At 42.4% G+C, this 21453-nt stretch overlaps 1 protein-coding gene across 2 annotated transcripts in view; it reads left to right on the plus strand.

Annotated features, from left to right (window-relative positions):
• The window catches only part of SASH1 (SAM and SH3 domain containing 1), a 191289-nt gene that overhangs the window by 66718 nt on the left and 103118 nt on the right, over positions 1-21453 (plus strand). For both annotated transcript variants that reach the window (XM_029943868.1, XM_029943869.1), the window contains exons 3-4: positions 17847-17897; positions 18024-18073. In XM_029943868.1, the coding sequence (XP_029799728.1) occupies positions 17847-17897; positions 18024-18073 (101 nt within the window). The remainder of the gene's footprint in view (positions 1-17846; positions 17898-18023; positions 18074-21453) is intronic.

The raw sequence follows: 21453 nt of genomic DNA on the forward strand, positions 1-21453 counted from the left end.
TCTCTCTCTCTCAAAAATAATAAACATTAGGGGGGAAAATGGAATATTCAGGGGGTGCCTGGATGGCTGAGTCAGTTAAACACCGAATTCAGCTTAAGTGATGATCTCATGGTTCATGAGTTTAAGCCCACGTCGAGCTCTGCTCTGACAATGCCTGCTTGGGATACTCTCTCGCTTCCTCTCTCCCTGCCTCTCTCTGCCCCTCCCCATCTCTCACACGCTGGCTCACTCTCTCAAAATAAATAAATAACCTTTAAAATTTGGAATATGCGAAGAGATACTTCATAGTAACTTTCAGAATGTGTTTTATGTATAACATCTAAAATTTGTACTGGGGTGCTGAGGGCTTCTTACTGTCGCAGGGGGTTTTTTGGCAAAACTCTGATCTTTGTGTTCTCCTAAAACTTGAAATGTCAGTGCTTTCATTTGCATATATTGTTTCAGGACAGAAAACCTGGTGGCTTAGAGGTGATACCGTGTCATTATTAGGATTATGTCTTTTTCTTAAGAGATTTGACTGAATCATGCCGGGTCCTTAGTCTATTGATTCTCTGAGTAATAACTGCAGCCTTTTTAGAGGGACATGTGGTAGTCGGGACACAGCCAGCCCTTCCCCACCGTTTCCCAGGCAATTGGTCATCCCATGTGGACTCACTGCTTTTATTTGTGCTGTTCCAGATGCTGGGGAAGGGCCGTCCATCTGTTTTCTGCCCTTGGAGACCAGGTCTTGATATGTTTCCTGTTTGTACTCTTCTGAGGTTTGCTTTTTTTGAGGAAAAATCATTATCTGCTAGGGGGGAAATTGGCTCACTGTTTGTGTACATGCACATTTTATGTGCATATAACGTGCGTAATCTTATACGCAATAACCATTTTCTGCTTAACAACCTGATGATATTTATGTGATTGAGGCTAGTTAACAGGTGACCAGAAAATACTTCTAATTCTTCCTTTCTTTGCTACCGAAAAGGAGAATTTGAGGGGCCGTTTAAGTAAAAGGGAAAGTAAAGCAAAATTCTGTGAGGAAAATTCTAAATCACTGACATTTTAGAAACTCTATTTTTTTTTAACTTGCATTATATTGTTAAAGCCACTATAATATGTGTGAGTTGAATAATGTATCTTTAGATGGCAAATAAATGCTCCAAGTCTATTTGTAGAAAAGAAATTGGTCATCATGTGAGATTGAAAAGAATTCCATATGGATCTTTTAAAACATTTTTTAAATCTTTATTTATTTTTGAGGTGGGGGAGGAAGAGGCAGAGAGAGAGAGAGAGAGAGGGAGGGAGGGAGACACAGAATCTGAAGCAGGCTCCAGGCTCTGAGCTGTCAGCACAGAGCTCAATGAGGGGCTCAAACTCATGGACTGTGAGATCCTGACCTGAGCTGAAGTCAGATCCTTAACTGACTGCGCCACCCTGGTGCCTCTAGATCTTTTTTCGTAGATGTTTGTTTGTTTTGAGAGAGCGAGAGAACATGCATGAGTCAGGGAGGAGCAAAGAGAGAGGGAGAGGGAGAGATTCCCAAGCAGGCTTCAGGGTCAGCATGAGCCAGACACAGGGCTTAAACCCAGGCACCTGGGATTGTGACCTGAGCCAAAATCACGAGTTGGACGCTTACCTGACTGAGCCACGCAGGTGCCCCCATATGGATCTTCTATGCCTTGGATGTTCCACATCCCTGTTGATACATTTATATGTGTACGTATAAAGTTTGAACCAAGTTTGACTCCACGTCTGTAGAAGGAATAACATACGAGAAAAAAAAAAGTATTTTAAATAGAAACATTTTTGTTTTGCTTTCTGATTGTTAACATCTTGTAGAGAAAAAAAAATACAGAAAATCCAGAAAAAGAAAAATCAAGATTGTGGTTAAGCCCCCCAACCCCACCCCAGATAGAACATTTTGGCTTATTTCTTCCCAGACTTTCGTCTGTACATATCCATTCATTCAACAGACATTGAGTGCCCACTCTGAGAGGCACTCTGCCGTTTTCTGGGGACGCACCAGTGAACACGACACACAAAATTGCCTGCCCCGGTGGAGTTGACGTCCTAGATGTGTATGTTTGCATTCTGCAATATTAGGATCGAGCTGTGCATACACTGTGCCTGACTATATTCCTCTGCCTTCGACAGCGAACACCCTTCCCTTGTTAGTGATTTTTTGGTATTGTGATTAAAAAAATGTTTTTTCCTGTTTTTTATTTATTTTTGAGAGACAGAGACAGCATGAACAGGGGAGGGGCAGAGATAGGGAGACACAGAATCAGAAACCGGTTTCAGGCTCTGAGCTAGCTGTCTGCACAGAGCCTGATGCAGGGCTCGAACCCACGAACCATGAGATCATGACCTGAGCCGAAGCCATATGCTTAACCAGCTGAGCCACCCAGGTGCCCCTAGTATTGTGATTTTTAATGAGTACATGCCTTTTTATCTTATTAATGTTCCATAATTTATTTACCCCCCCCAGTTTGAGCTACTGAGGCGGTTTTCACGTTCTTTGTTATTCTGAAAGTAAGTGACCAGGAACATCTTTAAATGTACATCTTCACTTTCATAAGTTTTTATTTTTCTAGCATAAATTATTCGATATGAGCTTAGCAGGCGTAAAAGTAGGAACATTTTAAAGATCCCAGAAGCACTGCTCCATCTGAGCACTGTTTATCATCTGAAAAAATCCTACAATTTGCACTTCTGCTAGCTGCGTATCTCTGCTCCTTTTATGCTTCTCAGTATTTATTATCAGGAGAAAGAAAACTTGACCAGTTCAACTGGTGAAAAGTCTCATCATGTTTTAAATTCTTTCTAAGAACATACATGTTATTATATCTTTATTTCTGTGACTCATCTCTTAAAAGGTATTTGCCCATTTTTTTCTAAAATAGTTTTTATTTATTTATCCGTACCCTTTATATATTGAGCCATTCAGTCCATTATCATGTAGATGGCAACTCTTTCCCTTGTTGGAGAATATATAATTTTTCCAGCTTCTCCACCAACCAAATTATGAGAAGGGAAATGAAGGGAAGGTCTTTCTCTTGATATTAATGAGATGTTTGATTTTAAGACAGAATCTCCCTTCCTAACCATAGCAGCAATGGCTTGGATGCTGGGAAAGCAGCACCTGCAATCAGTAATGCTCAAGAAATCCATTAGTTCTGCAGACAGGGCTGTCTTTAGTGCCAGGCAGGATGCAGGTAGGCATGTGAGCACGGGCAGTAAACTGTACTGGCTAAATAATATCACACCTTGCCCCCTCCTCCAGTGTAGTAATCCTGGTGTGTGTGGATTGAATTAGTTTCCAAAAAATGAGTACCATTTCTCTACATTTACCTCAGTGTACATCTAGATAGGCTTTGGGGTTGTAGAAAGAAAAAGTTGGGCCTCTTAGTTGTGGACGAATGAATGAGATCCTGGCAAAAACCAGCTGCTGTTCTGAACAAGGGGATAGATTTATGTTGAAAACAGAGTAAACTAGGCGACCAGGTAATAATTTTGAGCAATGAAGTAGGTTTGCTACAGTCACCATTAAAGAAACAGATAAATCACAGTAATTTCAACATGGCACTTGAGCCATTCATTCAATGAGTATTTTAAATTTCATTTGCTTTTGAACTAAGTTCAATAATTTATAGAGTAAGTCATTCAAAGATTAATGCTCAGAAGGGAGGAAAATCACTAAACAGGAACAGAAACATATCATTTATATATATTACTGTGGCTTGGTCTGCCTGTGTTTCCGTTATAAACCTGATTTTTCTAGCATTTATAATATAGCAGCAAAAAAGTTGGCTCAGGGCTAAAACTTGATACTGGTCTCAACTTTCCAATATTCCAATTTTTATTTTATCCTTTTCTTTCTCAAACACTATGCATCTATCCCTGTGTTTTTAGATGTTTACATCACTACAACGCTATTAATTCCTAAAGCTCATTTCTTTTAGCTGCACAACTTTGTAGTTCGTGAATTCAAAATGCACCGACTTGTCATGGATGCTGAGACTTTTCAAGATGGTTATAAAACTTACAAAGATGGTTTGAAAACAATAGTCAATGAGCGAAAAGGAAGGGAGTTAAATGCCATGGACAGCACCTTTTGATTGAATAGTTACCAAGACAGTAATAATGCTCAAGTCATGACTAAACGTGGGCCAGTCTGTTAGAGGATTCATTTATTTGGCATCTCTAGTTTGATCAGGGTACATAATTTTGTAAAATCCATATTTAGACACCCAATCTGGCTACTAATCAGTTCAGATGTTATTTATATGATAATGTGCAAGCTTTTTATTTCAAAAAGAAATTCTCAGCTCATGTGTTTTTCCTACTTGGTCATGAGCTCCTGAAGGTCAGTGACTATTCTTTATACTCTTGGTACCCAGCCTGTCAGCTAAGTACAGAGTTGATACTGGGGAATATTGGTTGAATAACTGAATACATGAATGTTCAGTTACAGGCTGTCATGAGCTTCTGAAGATTCTCCATTCTGAAACCCTTGAGTCCCTGAGTCAGGACTTGTAGTTCATTTTCCCATAAAAGTGTAATGTAAAAGAAATTATCGGGGCACCTGGGTGGCTCCATTCAGTTAGGTGTCCCAATTCAGCTCAGGTCAGGAGCTCAGGATTCGTGAGTTCAGGCCCCCCATTGGGGTCTGTGCTGAACAGCTCAGAACCTGGAGCCTGGTTCAGATTCTGAGTCTCCAGCTGTCTCTGTCCCTCCTCTGCTCAGACTCTCTCTCTCTCTCCTTCAAAACTAAAAAAACATTCAAAAAAAATTTTTTTTTAAAAATAAATGATCCCACAACAGCTTACTTCCAACAATTACACTCTAGGACAAATCATAGAATCACTGTAATGAGAGATCTGAACTAGTTTCTGAACAAATGCCCATCACAGGCCGCCGATGGTCCTTTGGGTCCTGCTGAAACGATACAGATTTCACAGGTTGTCAATAACTTATTCTATTGTTGGTCACCTAGCTTTACCCCCGTTTTCCTAAAATGTATTAAACCCATCTCTTTCCTTTTACTTTAAAATCCTTCATCTCCATCATCCCTTTCTAGAGCACTGAAGGTGAATCACACCAGGTTTAGGTGTGACTCAGGATATAGTGACCCCTTCAACCTTCCGACCACTGGATCCAAGCCTCGAGGCCCCTCTGCCCGGGCTTGTCTGGGGCCCCAGCTGTGGAAGACCGGCTCACCCGCCAGCGGCTTCAGTGTCAGCTGGGGACTTGGTAGAGATGTCAGATAGAGGACCCACCCCAGAGGGACGGAATCGGAAACTCTGGGGAGGGGTCCGGCAGTCTGTATCGAATAAGCCCTCCGGGTGATTGAGTGCACGGAGTGTGGAAAGGCCGTCCGAGGGCTAACTGGAGCTTGGTCCCGGATGGGATGTTAATGTCCCATTCCTTTGGGCAGCGAGCTCAGTGGTGGCATGTGCTCTAGCCCCCAGCTGGCAGTACGCTGCTGCCGTACGTCACCTTGGAGCTGTCAGAAGAGTTTGGTTTAAGGTTCAGACATACAGTCCAAGGTATGACCAAATGGTCAGACGTGGTGGGACACGGGGGCCCTCTGGTCCAGTGTAGCCAAGCTAGCTTCAGGATGTCATTGGATACACAAAGGCTACACATTAGAACTTTGTCAGTATTTTGTAATCCCTGCTAGGAAAAAAAAATCAGCTGGATTTGAAATCTATTACATTTTACTAAGAAATTTCACTATGGTGTTAATCAAAGTGCGGTTGGATCCTTGAAATAGGAATTGCTGTATTTTGGTGGTTATAAAAATCGCTAAGACAATTTTTATCTCTTTGTTGGGTGAATAACATTCCTTACTCGTCACCACCAACCATAGCGTTGATAGCTCATCATTACAAGTTCCTGGCTAATATACCTTAGAGTCATTTCAAGCACATAACCTGACTTTTTAAAAAGTTATTGTCAAGTGAGTGAGCATAATTTTTAAGAAAATTAACAGGATTTTACTTGGAAGTTGTATACTAATTCAGTACTTAATATTTTTACTGATACTCTGATTTAATTTTCTTTGTAGTTCTTAGGCATTTTTAAAAACTGCAATAAGTGTTTTTCCAGCCTGTGGTCTCCCCGGCGTCTAGTGTGCAGGGCACCACAACTATGTGACCTTAGGGGGAAGTGGCACTCGGCAGCTACCCACCCTCTGCTCCCTGGCAGCCCTTCATGTGCTTGTATAATTCCTTCCTTAGTAAACAACCCTATTTCTTCCTGTTGAGGCTGTTTATCTGATTCCCTTTCCAGACACCGTTCTTGTGAAAGTTCTCCTGGTTTTCATTATCTCCCAGAAAATGTGGCATTGCAAGCTGAGCACGGCTGTTCAGATAGTCATCTTCCTGGTGCCAGAACAGAAGGAATGTTCTAGGACCCATGATTCAGACGTTCAGTGCAAATGATTCCTACGAGGGGCTTTAGAAATCCCTAGAATGTAAACCCCATGCAGGCAGTGACTCTCTTTTTCATTGTTTTATTCTTGACTAGGGCAGTGCTTAGCACATGGTACATGCTCATTAAATAGTTGTAAAATTAAGGAATGATTAGGTGAAAGAGAGGGGGAGAAAGCGAAGGGAAGTGCTTCTGTTAGCCTTTGTCTCTTGCCAAACAATCTCATTCAGGAATGTACTCAGATCACTTGGTGAGTGTGGATCACGCCATGCTGTTGTCACAACAGTGAGGTTAGATGGGCTCAGTAGTGGTGACACCATCCAGAGTGGCCCATTTTCATGGTATCCGCCATTAGGAAACGCAAGGGCCATGTGTATGTTAGCGTCCATTAGCCAAGTCTGGCTAGTCAAATGAAAATTGAATTCTACAACTTGTTAGATTCTTTAAGGATAATTAAAATGCCTCACTGACACAGTGCCTTTTAATATTTACATTTATATGACCCGACACTCTTTTTTATTGAATTTTTAATGTTTTTTATTTACTTTTGAGAGACAGAGAGAGACCATGTGAGAAGGGAAGGGTCAGAGAGAGGAGACATGGAATCTGAAGACAGGCTCCAGGCTCTGAGCTGTCAGCACAGAGCCCCTGATGGCGGGGCTCAAACCCATGAACCATGAGATCATGACCTGAGCCGAGGTCAGATGCTTAACCAACTGAGCCACCCAGGTGCCCCTGACCTGACACTCTTATGTTAGGTTTGTTTATAGGAGAAGATGCATTCTTGAAACATGACTCCTCTTACTGGAACGATCTGTTGTCATGTTATGGTTTGGTCCTATTTGAAACTCTATGCAGGATGCTTGGCGTATGAAGTTCTCCTAAGAGATTTACGACATTGTTTCCTAAGACAGCCTAGAAGTTTGAAACGAGGCATGAGGCCACCAAGCCTGACCCTCTTAGATTCAGATTCTTTCTGAACTTGACCAATTCATCTAACGTTTACTGACTCCCATTGGTTTTACCGCAGTAGTGCTTCCAATATGATTACCCTGCAGTTGCCTCAGACTGAGTTCCGCCCCTGCCCTGGGCACGCAGGACCCCTCCCAAGAGGGGGCTGGGGGGGGCGGTGCACGCTGAGAGTTGTAAGCGGCTTCAGTTTTCACTAGGGGATCTCAGCACTTCTTCTAGCGTTAAAGGTTCAAGCCTTCAAGCCCTTCGGGGCAAGATGAGTTCTGCAGGGTCATTGCTCCGGGTGTCGGTCAGCGTAATATTGTGTCCTCTCTTCTGGAAGCCAGAGGAGAAATTCTGGCCCTTGCAAGAATAGTCTTGTGTCTTGTGAATATCTTAAAATATAAAAGTTTGGATGATGTCAATCTTGTGACTGATCATGTTTCTTTCTTTGCTGTCAATGTTCGGAAAATTAGCCCCAGATGTGTGGTCCATCTCTAGTGTAGGATCCCATAGTCTGTATTTTTTTTTAATTTTTTAACATTTATTTATTATTGAGAGACAGAGCATGAACATGGGAGGGACAGCCAGGGGGAGACACAGAAACCAAAGGAGGCTCCAGGCTCTGAGCTGTCAGCACAGAGCCCAATGTGGGGCTCGAACTCACAAACTGTGAGATCATGACCTGAGCCAAAGTTGGATGCTTAACTGACTGAGACACTCAGGCGCCCCTCCTGTCTGCATTTTTTTAACTAACCAAATTCCTAGACCAATTTTACTATCTACTCTTGATTCTTCCCCCCATGGACAAATGCAGCAAGAGATTTAATGATTTTACCACAGAGTATTAATGGCCAGGTGGAAATTGCCACTTTTGATTTCTTATTTATCAGTATTTCTCAAAATTAACTGATCTTTTCATTATGGATGGGTTTTCAGGTTGAAGTTAGTGGAATAGCATTCTACTATGAAAACATTTTTCCTTAGAACCTTTCTTCTTTGATGGGGGGCGTTGAGAGTATTTTTCCGTTCACTCTCACTCATTAGAAGCAAGTTCATATAATGCATGTGCTTATAGGTGCCTGAAAAATGGCTAACATTGCCTGTTTCACGTATGAATGATTTGGGTGAAACCAGTCATGAAAATGAGAAAAGTTAGAGGGTTGGAGGTAGAACTCACAAGCCAGTACAGATTTTATCCAAAAAGTGGCTAAACACCCCAACAGTTTAAGTTCAAATACAGATCTAAGTTGTAGATTTTTGAAAATCTTTGTCTCATTACTTTTACTTACCAATGTAACTCTGCAACCCCAAAGTAAATCTAAAATCAAAGCATGAAATACATGTCGCAGTCAGTGAAGTTGCAAACAAAAATTAATAGAAGAGTCAGAATTACTGGCAAAGTGGGGCACCTGGGTGGCTCAGTCGGTTAAACTTCAGACTCTTGATTTTGGCTCAGGTCATAATCGCTCAGTTCGTGAGTTCAAGCCCCACATCAGGCTCCTCGCTGACAGTGTGGAACCTGCTTGGGATTCTCTCTCTCTTCCTTTCTCTGCCCCTCCCCCACTTTCAAGTTCTCTCTCTCTCTCTCTCCTCCCCCCAAAGAAATAAACTCTAAAAAAAAAAACCCAAGAATTACTGGCAAAGTAATCCATGTTAAAGACACCAAACTAATAGACACCCAGCAAACACTCGTCTTGTATGGAGCCTGTGTCATCCTTGAGGGGGGACCTATGTCCTTTTCACTGCCGCTGCTTCAAATGTACCTGGTACATAAGTGCTGCATGGTTTTTGATGGAGTGTGTGTGTGTGTGTGTGTGTGTGTGTGTGTGTGTACACATGTATGCACGCACGTGTCAGTGGGTACCGTGAATCCCTGTTAAGCAGGAATTTCCAGGGGCTCCTGGGTGGCTTAGTTGGTTGAGCATCTGACTTTTTGTTTTTAATTTTTTAAATGTGTTTTTAATTTATTTTTGAGAGACAGAGAGAGACAGCATGAGCAGGGGAGGGTCAGAGAGAGAGGGAGACCCAGAATCTGAAGCAGACCCCAGGCTCTGAGCTAGCTGTCAGCACAGAGCCCGTCGCGGGGCTCGAACCCGTGAACCATGAGATCTGACCTGAGCCGAAATCGGACGCTCAACCGACTGAGCCACCCAGGCACCCTGAGCATCTGACTCTTGATTTAGACTCAGGTCATGATCCCAGGGTCATGGGCATGGAGTCTGCTCAAGATTTTCTCTCTTCCTCTCCCTCTGCCTCTCCTCCCCACTTGCATGCATTCTCTCTGTGTCTCAAAGAAGTTAAAAAAAGGCATTTACAGCCTCGTTGAGGGAATTGATACAGGAAAGCGAGCAGAAGAGTTGCTACGCACAGATACACCTAGTACGCAGTGTAGCTGGTTCCTGTTGTGACTAAGCTCAGGCATGGTGGGTTTGGACTTGGATCTAAAGAATAACTTGGAAGGATGGACAGGAAGAAGAAGGACATCCCAGGTACAATGAGCACAAGTAAAGCACTGGGATGGCATGCACTCAGAGGGTCGTGGACCCAGCACCCATTCTTTAAGAAGAAGGTTTCGATCAGGCCAGTTGGCAGAAGGGCCTGTCTCCAGAAATGGAGATTTTTATGTGTTTCCACAATTTTGGAAAGATCTTAGAACAGAGAAATGGTACAGAGTCCCGAGCAGTGTGCCTCTCAAACTGAAATGAGCATATAGATCCCTTGGGGATCTTGGGAAAATATGGATTTTGATCTTGGTCTGGGGTGGGGCCCAAGACTACCTTTATAAGAAGCTTCCAGGTGATTCTAATGCTCATGTTGCAAGGACAGAGTACTATTATAAGAAGATTTATATGACAACAGTGATTGGAGGGACATGATAGTGCTTCATCTAAGTAGGGTCACGGAGTCAACGAGGAACCTTAGGATAATCAACTAGTCCATTTCTTTACATTGCCATTGAAAAACCAAAGTGAAAAAACAAAACAAGAACTTGGTGTCTAAAGGTTCCTATAGTGCGGGCAGGACTGGAACTCAGTCCTCTCAGTTCCCACTGGGTACCTTCTCCTCCCCTTGACAGTGGTGGGGAGGTGTATGTGAGGTGCAGGATTGCAGAGAAGCCGATGCCTTGGGAATGGAATGGGACGTCTGGATGCGTGGAATGGGGTGGTTGGACGCAAGAAACCTTGTGAACAGAGGAGCAGCAGCTCGTAGCTGATCTGCTGGGGGGTAGGGGGACTCCCAAGGAAGTGTTGAGGTTTACGTCCTGGTAAAATGAACAGACACCGCATTGTTCGGCCAGAATGGAGAAGTAAGTCAGACAGGAGGGGAGCAGACTTGGCCACTTGGGAGATTTCACAACTTCATCGTCTTCTTGTAAAGTAATAAATGCCACATGAGTCTTTAAATCCATCACAGGCAACAACTTTCCCCAGCAATTTAGAACGCCTTCCCTCCATTAACGGAACGCATCAGTGATGGTCTGTGTACTTGTAGGCTCAGTGTTGAGTGTTGCCAGGCATGCGGTCTGTCGCCTTTCCACTGACTCCTTCCTGTGTGGAGGAGGAGACCTTGGCGCTCAGCTCAGCTGATAGGCGCAGGATTGTTTTCCTCTCTGCTTATGGAATAAGAGAGGGATTTATCCCACCTGCTTTTCCAGCTGTAAAGTTCATTTGGCTTCCATCACTGGCAGCATTAAGGGCGGGAGGAGTGTGGATTTCCACAAGAAGGGGGAAAGACGGTGAGAGTATGGATAAGGGTGTGATACTTGTTTTCCAGGACCGCCTTCTGCCCACATGGGTTGTTGACTGTGGTGTATTACACGGCGCAGCCAGAGCCTTACTTTTATGTTCCCCCAGGCCCTGTCAGCGAGATGGCAGGTGCGCCTGTGCGTGCACGTTCCACGCAGGTGGAAACACACACACACGTGTTCACATATTTTGGTTTTGGCTTTGGCACACTACTGATTTCTTCTGGAAATTTGGTTCCTTTTTATGTTTCAGTGTTAGACATAATAAACATTGAGGGGTTACAATTTCCAGACCTCTTCCCAAGTTGGCAAGAAATAAATGTGAGATTCCCCTCTACCGACTTTCTATCATCTGATTCCTTTGTTAAACTATATGGAACTATAGTTTTGCCTCTTTCATCCAAATAGGAATGTGAGATGATTTCCAAAATCATTGCGGACCTTCACTATTAACCAGAAAATGCATGCGTAGTTACCTGTGATACCGTTATCCCAAATTTTAATACCGCATGGAAGTATTTTAATATAGAGCATGACCTAATTTGAGAAATTTAAGTTTCAATATTTCTTGAGACGTTTCTTGGTTTAGTTGTTGGGGTACAACTAAAATTATTGCCAGTTTTAATTTTTTGAAGCCTGTATTATGTCTTTAGAACTATCTAAAAGCAGTATATGTTTGACAAATATGTTAAAAGTTGAGGAAAGTGGTCTTTGCAGATGTAGCCCTTGGTTTGTAAGGAACCCGTCAGATCTTTTCTCCTATGTTTATGAACATCTACATGTTGATAATTTAAAAACATATATGGCTTTTGAAGATTGTACTTTTAAGCTGATCTTATATGGGAAAAAAATAAGGTAATCCAAGACTATATGTTTGTAAAAAAAAAAAAAAAAAAACCAGTAATCTTAGGTAACTGCTATTAACACTTAGTGTATAACCTCTCTAACTTTTCCTTGTGCGTGCCTATATAGGTACATCCATACATGCGCACATGTTGGGCTATATTTATAATTTAGTTTCCACCGCACTGCTTCATTAACTTAGGGAGGTTTCCTTAAGCATTTTTAGTGTACAGACTCACTACAGGTTTGCAATGTTTAATGATGTTCTTAACTAAGGGATGCAGATGTGGCTTAATGATGAGCAGTTTAATCATGGATCAAATTCCATGCATTCACTTTATTTTAAAATTTATTTTTAAAACATTTGATTAAGTTATAATACCCTAACTTAGAATTAGAGGTTCATGTTTAGCCACCATGATTGCATGGCCCCCCTTGATGATCATATGGAACACGGACTAAATTGTGGAGTTATATCTCACTAAATACTCCTTAGAATTCTTCGTCAAGTGCAGAGTCGATGAGCATATCATACTCCACAAGTATTAGCGATATGTTTGTACTTGGGAAACAGTAGTGAATACTGTCCTAATGAACTTTTTAACTGTGCTCAACTTTTTTTTTTTAAGTTTATTTTGAGTGAGTGAGAAAGCACACACTCAGGGAACAGGAGGGAGAGAGAGAATCTCAAGCAGGCTCCACACTGTCAACACAGAGCCTGACATGGGGCTTGAACTCAAGAACGGTGAGATCATGATGATCTGAGACGAAATGAAGAGTCAGATGCTTAACTGACTGAGCCACCCAGGCACCTCTGGCCGTATTCAGTTTGGAATACATTTCTTCATTTTCTTTTGCAGCATTCAAGTGGAATATATAAATTAGTTGAATACACTTTTTTTCCCCCTGCAATGACCTAAAAATGTTCTCCAGTACTAGGAAAGAGTCAAATTATTGGTAATTGACCATTTACTCAAGATTGAGTCACAGGATTTAAGAAAGCCTGATTACTAAATCTTAACTTTAAAAATTGTGATATTTCATGAAATGGTATCTGGGATTTTCTTGAAGTTAAAATGGACAGAGCCAAGGCATGTGTGAAAGGCATAGATGAAACAGAATTGATGATGAGCAGATAATTGTTGAAGCTGGGTAATTCTCTTTACTTTTGTATATTTGAGATTTTCTATAATAAATTGAGTTTAGCACTTAATTTTTTTTTAAAGTAGGCTGCAGTTCAGCATGGAGTTTGAACTCATGATCCTAAGATCAAGAATCGCACGCTCTACCCACTGAGCCAGCTAGGCACCCACTATTAACAAGTTGAAACAAGAGAGGTCATAATTGTAGCCTAAACCGTTGTGATATTTCAACCTTCAAGTGATAGGTTCAGGTTGAAGTAGATTGCCAAGATGTGCTACTGGAGTAAACTCTAAAGATCACAAAAGAATCCTAACGGACATTGGCATGAATACATAAGTCTCATCTGATTCCTTATTTAGAAGACTCAGGGTGAGCTCCCACCTCCCTGGCAGTCAGTGTGGCCGGCTGATTTCCCAAGCGGGCCATAGTGATACCTCCCGACCTAGGGAGGCTACCACGTGACTGACACTCCTCACGGAGTTGGGGGTTGTGTACTCTCTTGCACCTGGGCGAGCGTGTAATTCCAGCACAAGTGACACTGCACAAGGCTGTGTTAGACAAAGTACTACAACTTCTGCCTGGCTCTCTTGGTATGCCTGGTTTCTCTTGAGCCCCAAGTTCCAGCTGTGGGGGGGTCGGTGGGGAAGACAAGCAGTTACATGTAGCACCCACCCCCTGCTTAGGTGCCAGCTGTTAGCCAGCATCAGCCCCCAGACATGTGAGCGAGTGAGCTTCCTAATGATCACAGCTCCAACCATCCAGTCACCCCCACCTTTTGAACCTTCCAGCCAAGTCCCCAGACACCGTAGCACAGAGACAAGCCTCTTCTGCTTTCCCCTCTCTGATTTCTTACCCACTGAATCTGTGAATGTGATAAAATGCTTGTGGGTTCATGTTACTTCAGTTTGGGATGATTTGTTACACAGCAGTGGTAACTGGATCAGTCAGCACATGTTATTGAGGAGAATCTTCTTTCTCAGTGATATCGCTTTCCAGAATGTGTCCAAAAGATGTTTATCACTCAATGACTGTGTTCAGGTTATTCATACTTTTTACTCTTTCTGTCAACATGATGACTTCCAAATCAAGAGTTGTATCGTGGATCATCAGTTGTTCCCCAAATAAAATAGTTTGCAGCTGGGCAGTCAGGGGCATCAATTCTTACTCCACCCTTCATGAGGACTGCCTTCCCCCCTTTCTCCTTCCCTCCTCTCCTTCCCCCCGTCCTTCCCCCTCTCTCCTTTCCCCGCCTCTCTCTCCTTTCCCCCTTTCTCCTTCCCCCTGCATCAGGACTGTCTTGTCCTGCTATAACTCTAGAGCCATGCCCCCCTCCCCCACCCCTTACACTGGGTGAATTGGGAGCAGAGAAGAGGGCAAGCTAATCTGTAGGCAGGGAAGGGGAATGTCAAGGAGCCTGTCTCTGCCCGTTTTGATCCAGATCCCTGGTTCTTTACTGTATAAGCAACACCCTTTGTTGCTGCAGACACAGCTGGCCTGCTTCTGTCCGATTCGATCACACTTTCACTTTACATTGTGTTATTTAAAGAGTAAAACCTACTTTTTTCAGTGATAGACAGAATTAAAGGCATCCAGCACTTTTTCAGGTGATAGGATACATCTACCAAGACTTTATTCATAGTCTGCACGTGAGTGTTTTATGCAGGTAGATGGCATAAACTTTAACTCTTATTGGCAAAGTTGCATTTCTCAAGTTTGATCGTGGGTCCACAGGTGTTTGCTGTTATTTTTTATTATATATTTCTCTAGGTCTTAAATATTTAATATTATTCACACATACACAACAGTAATGAGTACTCTTCCGTACTTTTGTCACTGATACCACGTGACGGCCATCAGGGCCATAATAATGGAATGTTGCCTGTGTTCTATTCTGTTTGCTCTCCAGCCATCATCCATAGGTCTAAACTTGGTGGGCAACGTTACATGCTTCTCAGTTGTGTAATACTTTTACTGTAGGGTGTGTTTGATCTAAGAAATGCCTTTTAATGATGACGGTAGTCTTTCCTTGAGAGTTGAAATTATTACGATTTGCTCTCAAAATTCTTACTTTGTAGTATGCTTTTGGGGCGGTAGGGGGTGGGGAGCAGTAGAAACATCACTGCACGAGATCTGTGTAACATCTCCTGTTCCTCAAATGGCAGGTGTTCTGCACGAAAACATTATCTGGGTCCATTATTTGAAAGGAATAAATTTTAGTGCATTTTACACCAAACTACATTCCCAACCAGTTTCCTAAGAAGTCCCTGAAATACAGTCTATTGTTAGTAACAAACTAACATGTGAAGATGAATTATTTAGAGTGTCACTTCGTGATGAGTTTATATTTAGTGTGGTTGTTAACAAGCCCTGTTTTGTATGCAGGAAAAGGTATATTTTGTATAACGTACCATAAATGTTATGTTTGATATGGGGTAACAAATGATGCACTCAACACATAAAAAATTTATTAGGAAAAATGCAGATAAAAATATGCAATAAAAGCAGGTAATTCCCTACCATGGACCATTGCCTAGTGAGGTAGAGACTTCAAACTTGAAGAACAGTTAAGAATGGAGGCAAGGAGGAGTGTTGAATTAGACATTTTTTTTGCGTTGAGGGGAATGGAAGGACTGGAGTTGGGTGTTGAAGGGTTCCTTCAGAGGAAATTTTGGAGGAAATAATAGAGAGGTCTGCTGTCATTCTGAGATTCCCTCACAGACTCTGAACAGGAGGATTTAGGTTGAAAGAAATTGCAAACTATACCTTTGCTTTTTTCTTCCTGCTGCTTGTTTGTAAATTTCTCTGTGTGACGCTGAGTGGTTAGGTATCAGGGCATCATGACTGGTCCCTAAGTGCCAGAAACCTCCCAAACCTCCTCTCTCTCACATTGATTACACCTGAGTCTGGCGTCCTACCGATTGGACTAGGAATGTAACTCCAACATCTCCATACATTGCTTTGTAAAAATGGTGCATCGGGGCTCAGACAGAAATGTAAATCTGTCCATTATGAACAAAGGAGGCAATAAAAGCCAAGAGGATATTAAGAGAAGTTTGATGAGGCTTTACACCACTCTGGTAGTTTTTCATAACAAATAAGGTCCTGGGACTGAGGGCGAGGGAGTCACCAGGCCATTAAAGTACTTTTCTCTTTCCATCAACTTGTCCAAAATCATCCTGTTCTCAGATTGCCCATCCCAGCACGTTCATTTTATAGTCGATCTGTGTCCTGGGTTCCTGTACTTACATTTATAAATGTACTGAGTTATACTTATTTCATTACTGTGTTTTTAAAGTATTGGGCCTACTTTGGTAATCATGCTAGTAATGAAATTGGTAACTTTAATACATTGAACATTTAGACACAGTGACAATTCCTGATTTGAGATGATCTGCTCCCATATCCTGAATGTCAGACTCACAGAGCAATTTTCACATGGGATGTGTGGGATCCTAAAGATTATTAAGAACACAATAGGATTATTGGAAAACATCAATAACCTGGCCTTTAAGACTTGTTAGTGATGTTTCTCCCTTCCTTTAAAACTGCCTGTTGTCCTGCTTAAGATCTGATCAGCCGGGGGCCACCCTGGACTGTGAACCACATGTTGATGAGGACGTCTACTACGTTAGCACCTAGTCAGATTTGGAATTATTCTGTTTGTGAGAAATATCGGTGTGGTGCTCTGTGCTCTGCTTACTAGTACAGTTCTTATTTTCCCATAGTTTATTCTAACACTTCCTGTAGTGTGATTTTCCTATTTTGCTGCTGATGCTTATTTCAATATATTATTTTCATCACAAGTAACTCATTTACCTCTCTCTCTTTTTTTTCTCCAAAGGGGAAATGGAGGGTTTTTTCCCCTTCTGTTTTAGAGAGAAGGGGGGGCGGTGGGAAGGGCAGAGGGAGAGAGAATCTCCAGCAGGCTCCATGCACGCCCAGCGCTGAGCACTACTCGGGGCTCGATCCCACAACCCTGGGATCCTGACCTGAACTGAAATCAAGAGTCAGACACTCAACCCACTGAGCCACCCGGGTGCCCCAGGAAATGGAATTTTTAACTATAAAATGGTTTTATCTCTAAAATGATTCAATTCCTTTTTTTTTTTTATGATTTGATGACTTTTGATAACACCATGCATTTATTTCATGTATTAACTGGATACTGAGAGTTTTTTTTGTTTTGTTTTGCTTTGTTTAATTTCCAGCTAGGTCAATTCATTTGTATTATAGGAGCATGCTGATTTCTAAGGCTCCAGATGATAGCAAGTTAGCTTTCCACGGAACTTCCTGAAAACACTTCCAACTAGCCCTACGTTATGAAATACTCTGAGTACATTTAGAATTTTGAAATCAGACCACAACTCCAATATTATCAAAAAACAAACTGACCACAAATGGCTCTCAGTAAACCGTGTCCCAGTGATGGTCTAATCACATCGAGAGAGTTACTTCCCCAGTCGCCGTCTGCCCTTCAGTCAGGCAGCGCTGGTTTCTTCTCCAGTAAAACTACCAGCGGAGTCAAGCCGTGGAGTTTGGAAAACAGTTCCGTTGTAAGACTATAAAGTTCTCTTTTCAAAACCCTTCAGTTTTTCCAGAAAACCCGTTGATCTCCACCGTCTCCTCCCACCGCATCCTAGCATTTCCCAAATCCCCCCGTCTCCCCTTACACGTCTGTTTGTCTTTCTGGTGTGTGCCACGTTTGGGAGTCTCATGAAACCAGCATCTGTTTCTCTTTTAGGAGAAACCTGATGCCAGCCTCACGTCACTTCAGCTGCGGTCCCAGATCGAAGTAAGCACAACGACTTTAATCATCTATTTTTGCTTCTGCCTTTTTTTTTTTTAAGTGATATTCTGTACAAATCAGATGAAGTCTGCCACTCTGGCTTACGCTGACGCTGTGTCTCTTTTCTCCTAGGAGTCGCTTGGCTTCTGTAGTGCCGTGTCAACACCAGAAGTGGAGAGAAAGTAAGTTTCCCTCCTGCCTGGCATGGGGATTCGGAAGAAGGTGTCTCTTAGGTCCATTGTAGTGGAAGTCAAATGGGTGATCATGTTGTGTATGTGCTATGGGACATGATGTCATTTTCCTCACATGGGGTGTGTGTGTGTGTGTGTGTGTGTAGGTGTGTAGGTGGATTAGAGTGTATTTTGTAATTTATTGGTGACGCCTAATGATTCTGCAAAGAATCACTGTTTCACACTGCTTATTGTGAGTGAACCCTAAATAAATACTTGGAAATGGGCATGGAGAAAGGGTTTCTTCTTTTACAGCAGGTTCTGATACAAGATGAAAGTCCTAAAGAAGCACAGGACAAAAAAACAATATACTCCAGAATAAAACAGTGACTGAAAACCCCATCTCTTGCACCTTGCTTTGGTGGGTGACCTTAGAACAAGAATAAATGCTTGTGACCAAGGATGGCAAATGCTCACTTACCTTTCCAGATGAGGGTAATATTTTTACCTCTTCGTCCTGACTTGGACCCTGTAATCTTTAGTCTCATAGGAGATAATTCTGTGTTACGTTTTATACCGCCAGGATTTCTTTTAGGCAACCTTGAAAAACCAAAACAAAGCAAGTGGCTTTTTTTTTTTTTATTGTTGTTTTGTTTTGTTTTCTATAACCTTTCCCTTTTCTATCCCGTCATAATTACACTAGAATGTTCTATTTAATGTCTTCCGAGGTAAAGACGTTTTAAGAAAGGGCTCATCTTTAAACAGACCCTCCCTCTGGCACAGAGCCCCTTACACGGGTTTGTGCCAAGGGAAGCAGAGAAGTGGTTTGGGAATAAAGTATTTCTGGAATGAAAGCGCACGTTGGGAGAGCGTGTGTGTGCTCTACAGCCCGGCCCTGCCTGATCCGTCCACGTGTGTGTGGCTTCAGGAGGGAGGCAGCGTTGCCCAGGCTTCAGCTCTCCAGGGGCTGAGCAGATTCGTTCAGTCAGGACTGAGGCGCAAGCCAAGGCCATTGCCCACGCAAGGTTAGAGGATCAATGTGCAATTAACTCGAATCTCCTTTGGTTTTCGTTGCATGTAACCCCCTAGCAACTAAGTGTGGAGGCGGAAGTAGCTTGGGGACTTGGGTTGACATCGATCTGGAAACTGGAGGTACGATGGCTGTGAATGAAGTTGAGCGTGGGCAGCCGCATTGAGTTGATGGACCGGAGGTTCTTCTGACCTCGTTCGCTACCTATTTCTGCATGATTCAGGCTGAGAACTCGGGTGTTCTTTCAGAATCTGAGTCCTTCAGGAAGCAAGAAATGTTTGCCTTTCCTCCGAAGAGGAAGTGACTCACCAGATTCGTACCAATCTTAGGCTGGGCATTCTTCCCCTCAATTATGGGTAGTCATTCTTTCCGTGTTTATATCCTTTGCTTGGTAAAATGTGACATGGCTCTTGTGGCCAAGAGAGAGACTCACAGCCTTCTTGGAGGGTAACAAAACGTTTTGAACACACAACACACAAAACACACAGCACTGTTGACAGCCCCAGCCTCTCCATCTGTAATACGGCCATTTTGCTTCTGTTCTTTTCAACGTTTTACTTAAACTTACGTGTTTCTAAGTAACTTGAAAGTTTTAATCCATTTTGTCCTATATTTCCTTGTTAATGGTTTTTGAAAAATATGGTACCCTTTTTTTCCTTTCTTTAAAAAAAACTTGAAAAATTTTAAACTCCCATAAAAGTTATAGGAATTGTGCAATGAACTTCAATATAACTTTAGATTTACCAGTTTGCATGCTCTTATTCTTCCTCCTAGACACACACGCACACACATACACACTATTGTAAATTATGATTATTGCAGAACTATTTGAGAATAAGTTACAGACTCTGTGACCCTCACTCCTTGGTACATCAGAATGTATCTCCTAAGGACAAAGACATTCTTTAACAGAACTCCACAATATAATTACCAAAGAGAGGGATTTTAATAACAATTTTCCTCATACACAGTTCATGTTCCGGTTTCTCTAATTGCTCCAAATAATGTTTCTTTGTAGCACTTTTTCTTTAATCCAACACTTAAAGAAATTACTCATCACATTTGCATGTCCCTTCTCTGGTCATATTTAATCTTAAAGGATTTCTTGACCTTTTTTTGTCATTTATCATATTGATGGGTTTTTTTTAAGAGGGTAGACAAGTTGTTTTGTGAAATATTCCTCCATCTGGGCTCCTTTTTAGGATTCAGTTAATGCATGTTTGATGTTTTATTTTTCAATGCACTGCATCATGACATCAGTTCATCTGCTGGTGAAACTAATTTTGATCATTCGATGAAGGTGATGTCCATCAAGTTTCCTCTGAGAAGTTAGAATTTTCCATTTCCAGTTAATAAATACTTTGTGGGGAAATCACCTGAGACCTCGTAAATGCCTTGTTCCTCATCAAACTTTTACCTGATGGTTTTAGATTCTCTCAATGATTGGTGCCCAGAGCAGTTGTTATGGTGATGGCTCCAAAATGATGATACTTGGGACGCCTGGGTGGCTCAGTCAGTTGAGCGTCCGCTCCTGATTTCGGCTCAGGCCATGATCTCACGGCTGGTGGGAGTGAGCCCCATGTCACACTCTGCACTGACAGCCCAAAGCCTCCTTGGGATTCTCTCTCTCTGCCCCTCCCCCGCTTGCACACTCATGCTCTCCCAAAACGAATACATAAAACTAAAATAAAAATGATACCTATACTTAAGTTGATCATTATCTCGGATTAAACCTTCCAAAAGGTGTTGTTTTTTTAAATAACATGGACCCTCTAGATCAAATTATACTCTGAGTACTTTTGTTTCTGTTGAATTATTTGTATTTTTTGTGCTTGAACATGTGCTATTCTTTAGACTCACATGCTTGCGGGTAGTTTTGTAAGCCCTGGAGGATGACCTGGCAAACCCGTTGGTTGTGTCTGGTTAGTGTCCGCAAAGTATCTGCCAACCCAAACAGCATTCTGAGTCAGCAGTGTTGTTTTGTGGGCAGAAGTTTTCCTCTGCTTTGTATTCAAAAGGCAAGAGAACTCAGTTGACCAAAGTGGGCAAATCCTACAGCAGCCCACCCTTGAAGCGGAGGCCTCAGTGACAGGAGATAATGTGAGGGTTGGGGGGCGTCCAGTGATTGGCCCTTGTGGCTCCCACTGTCCAGACCCTCAGCACAGCTTTCTCCCTCCTTCTGCCCCAGTTAAAACCTGAGCTAAGGAAGGTTTTAGGTGTTAATTATAATGCAAATGCCTGGTTTCTAAAAAATACATCACCATCCTGCATGATGCCTGGATGGCTGGGTGGGTGGGTGGGTGGGTGGATGGATAGATGCATGGATGGCTGGGTGGGTGGGTGGGTGGGTGGGTGGATGGAT

Source organism: Suricata suricatta, chromosome 7, assembly GCF_006229205.1.
Source record: "Suricata suricatta isolate VVHF042 chromosome 7, meerkat_22Aug2017_6uvM2_HiC, whole genome shotgun sequence".
NCBI lineage: Eukaryota > Metazoa > Chordata > Mammalia > Carnivora > Herpestidae > Suricata > Suricata suricatta.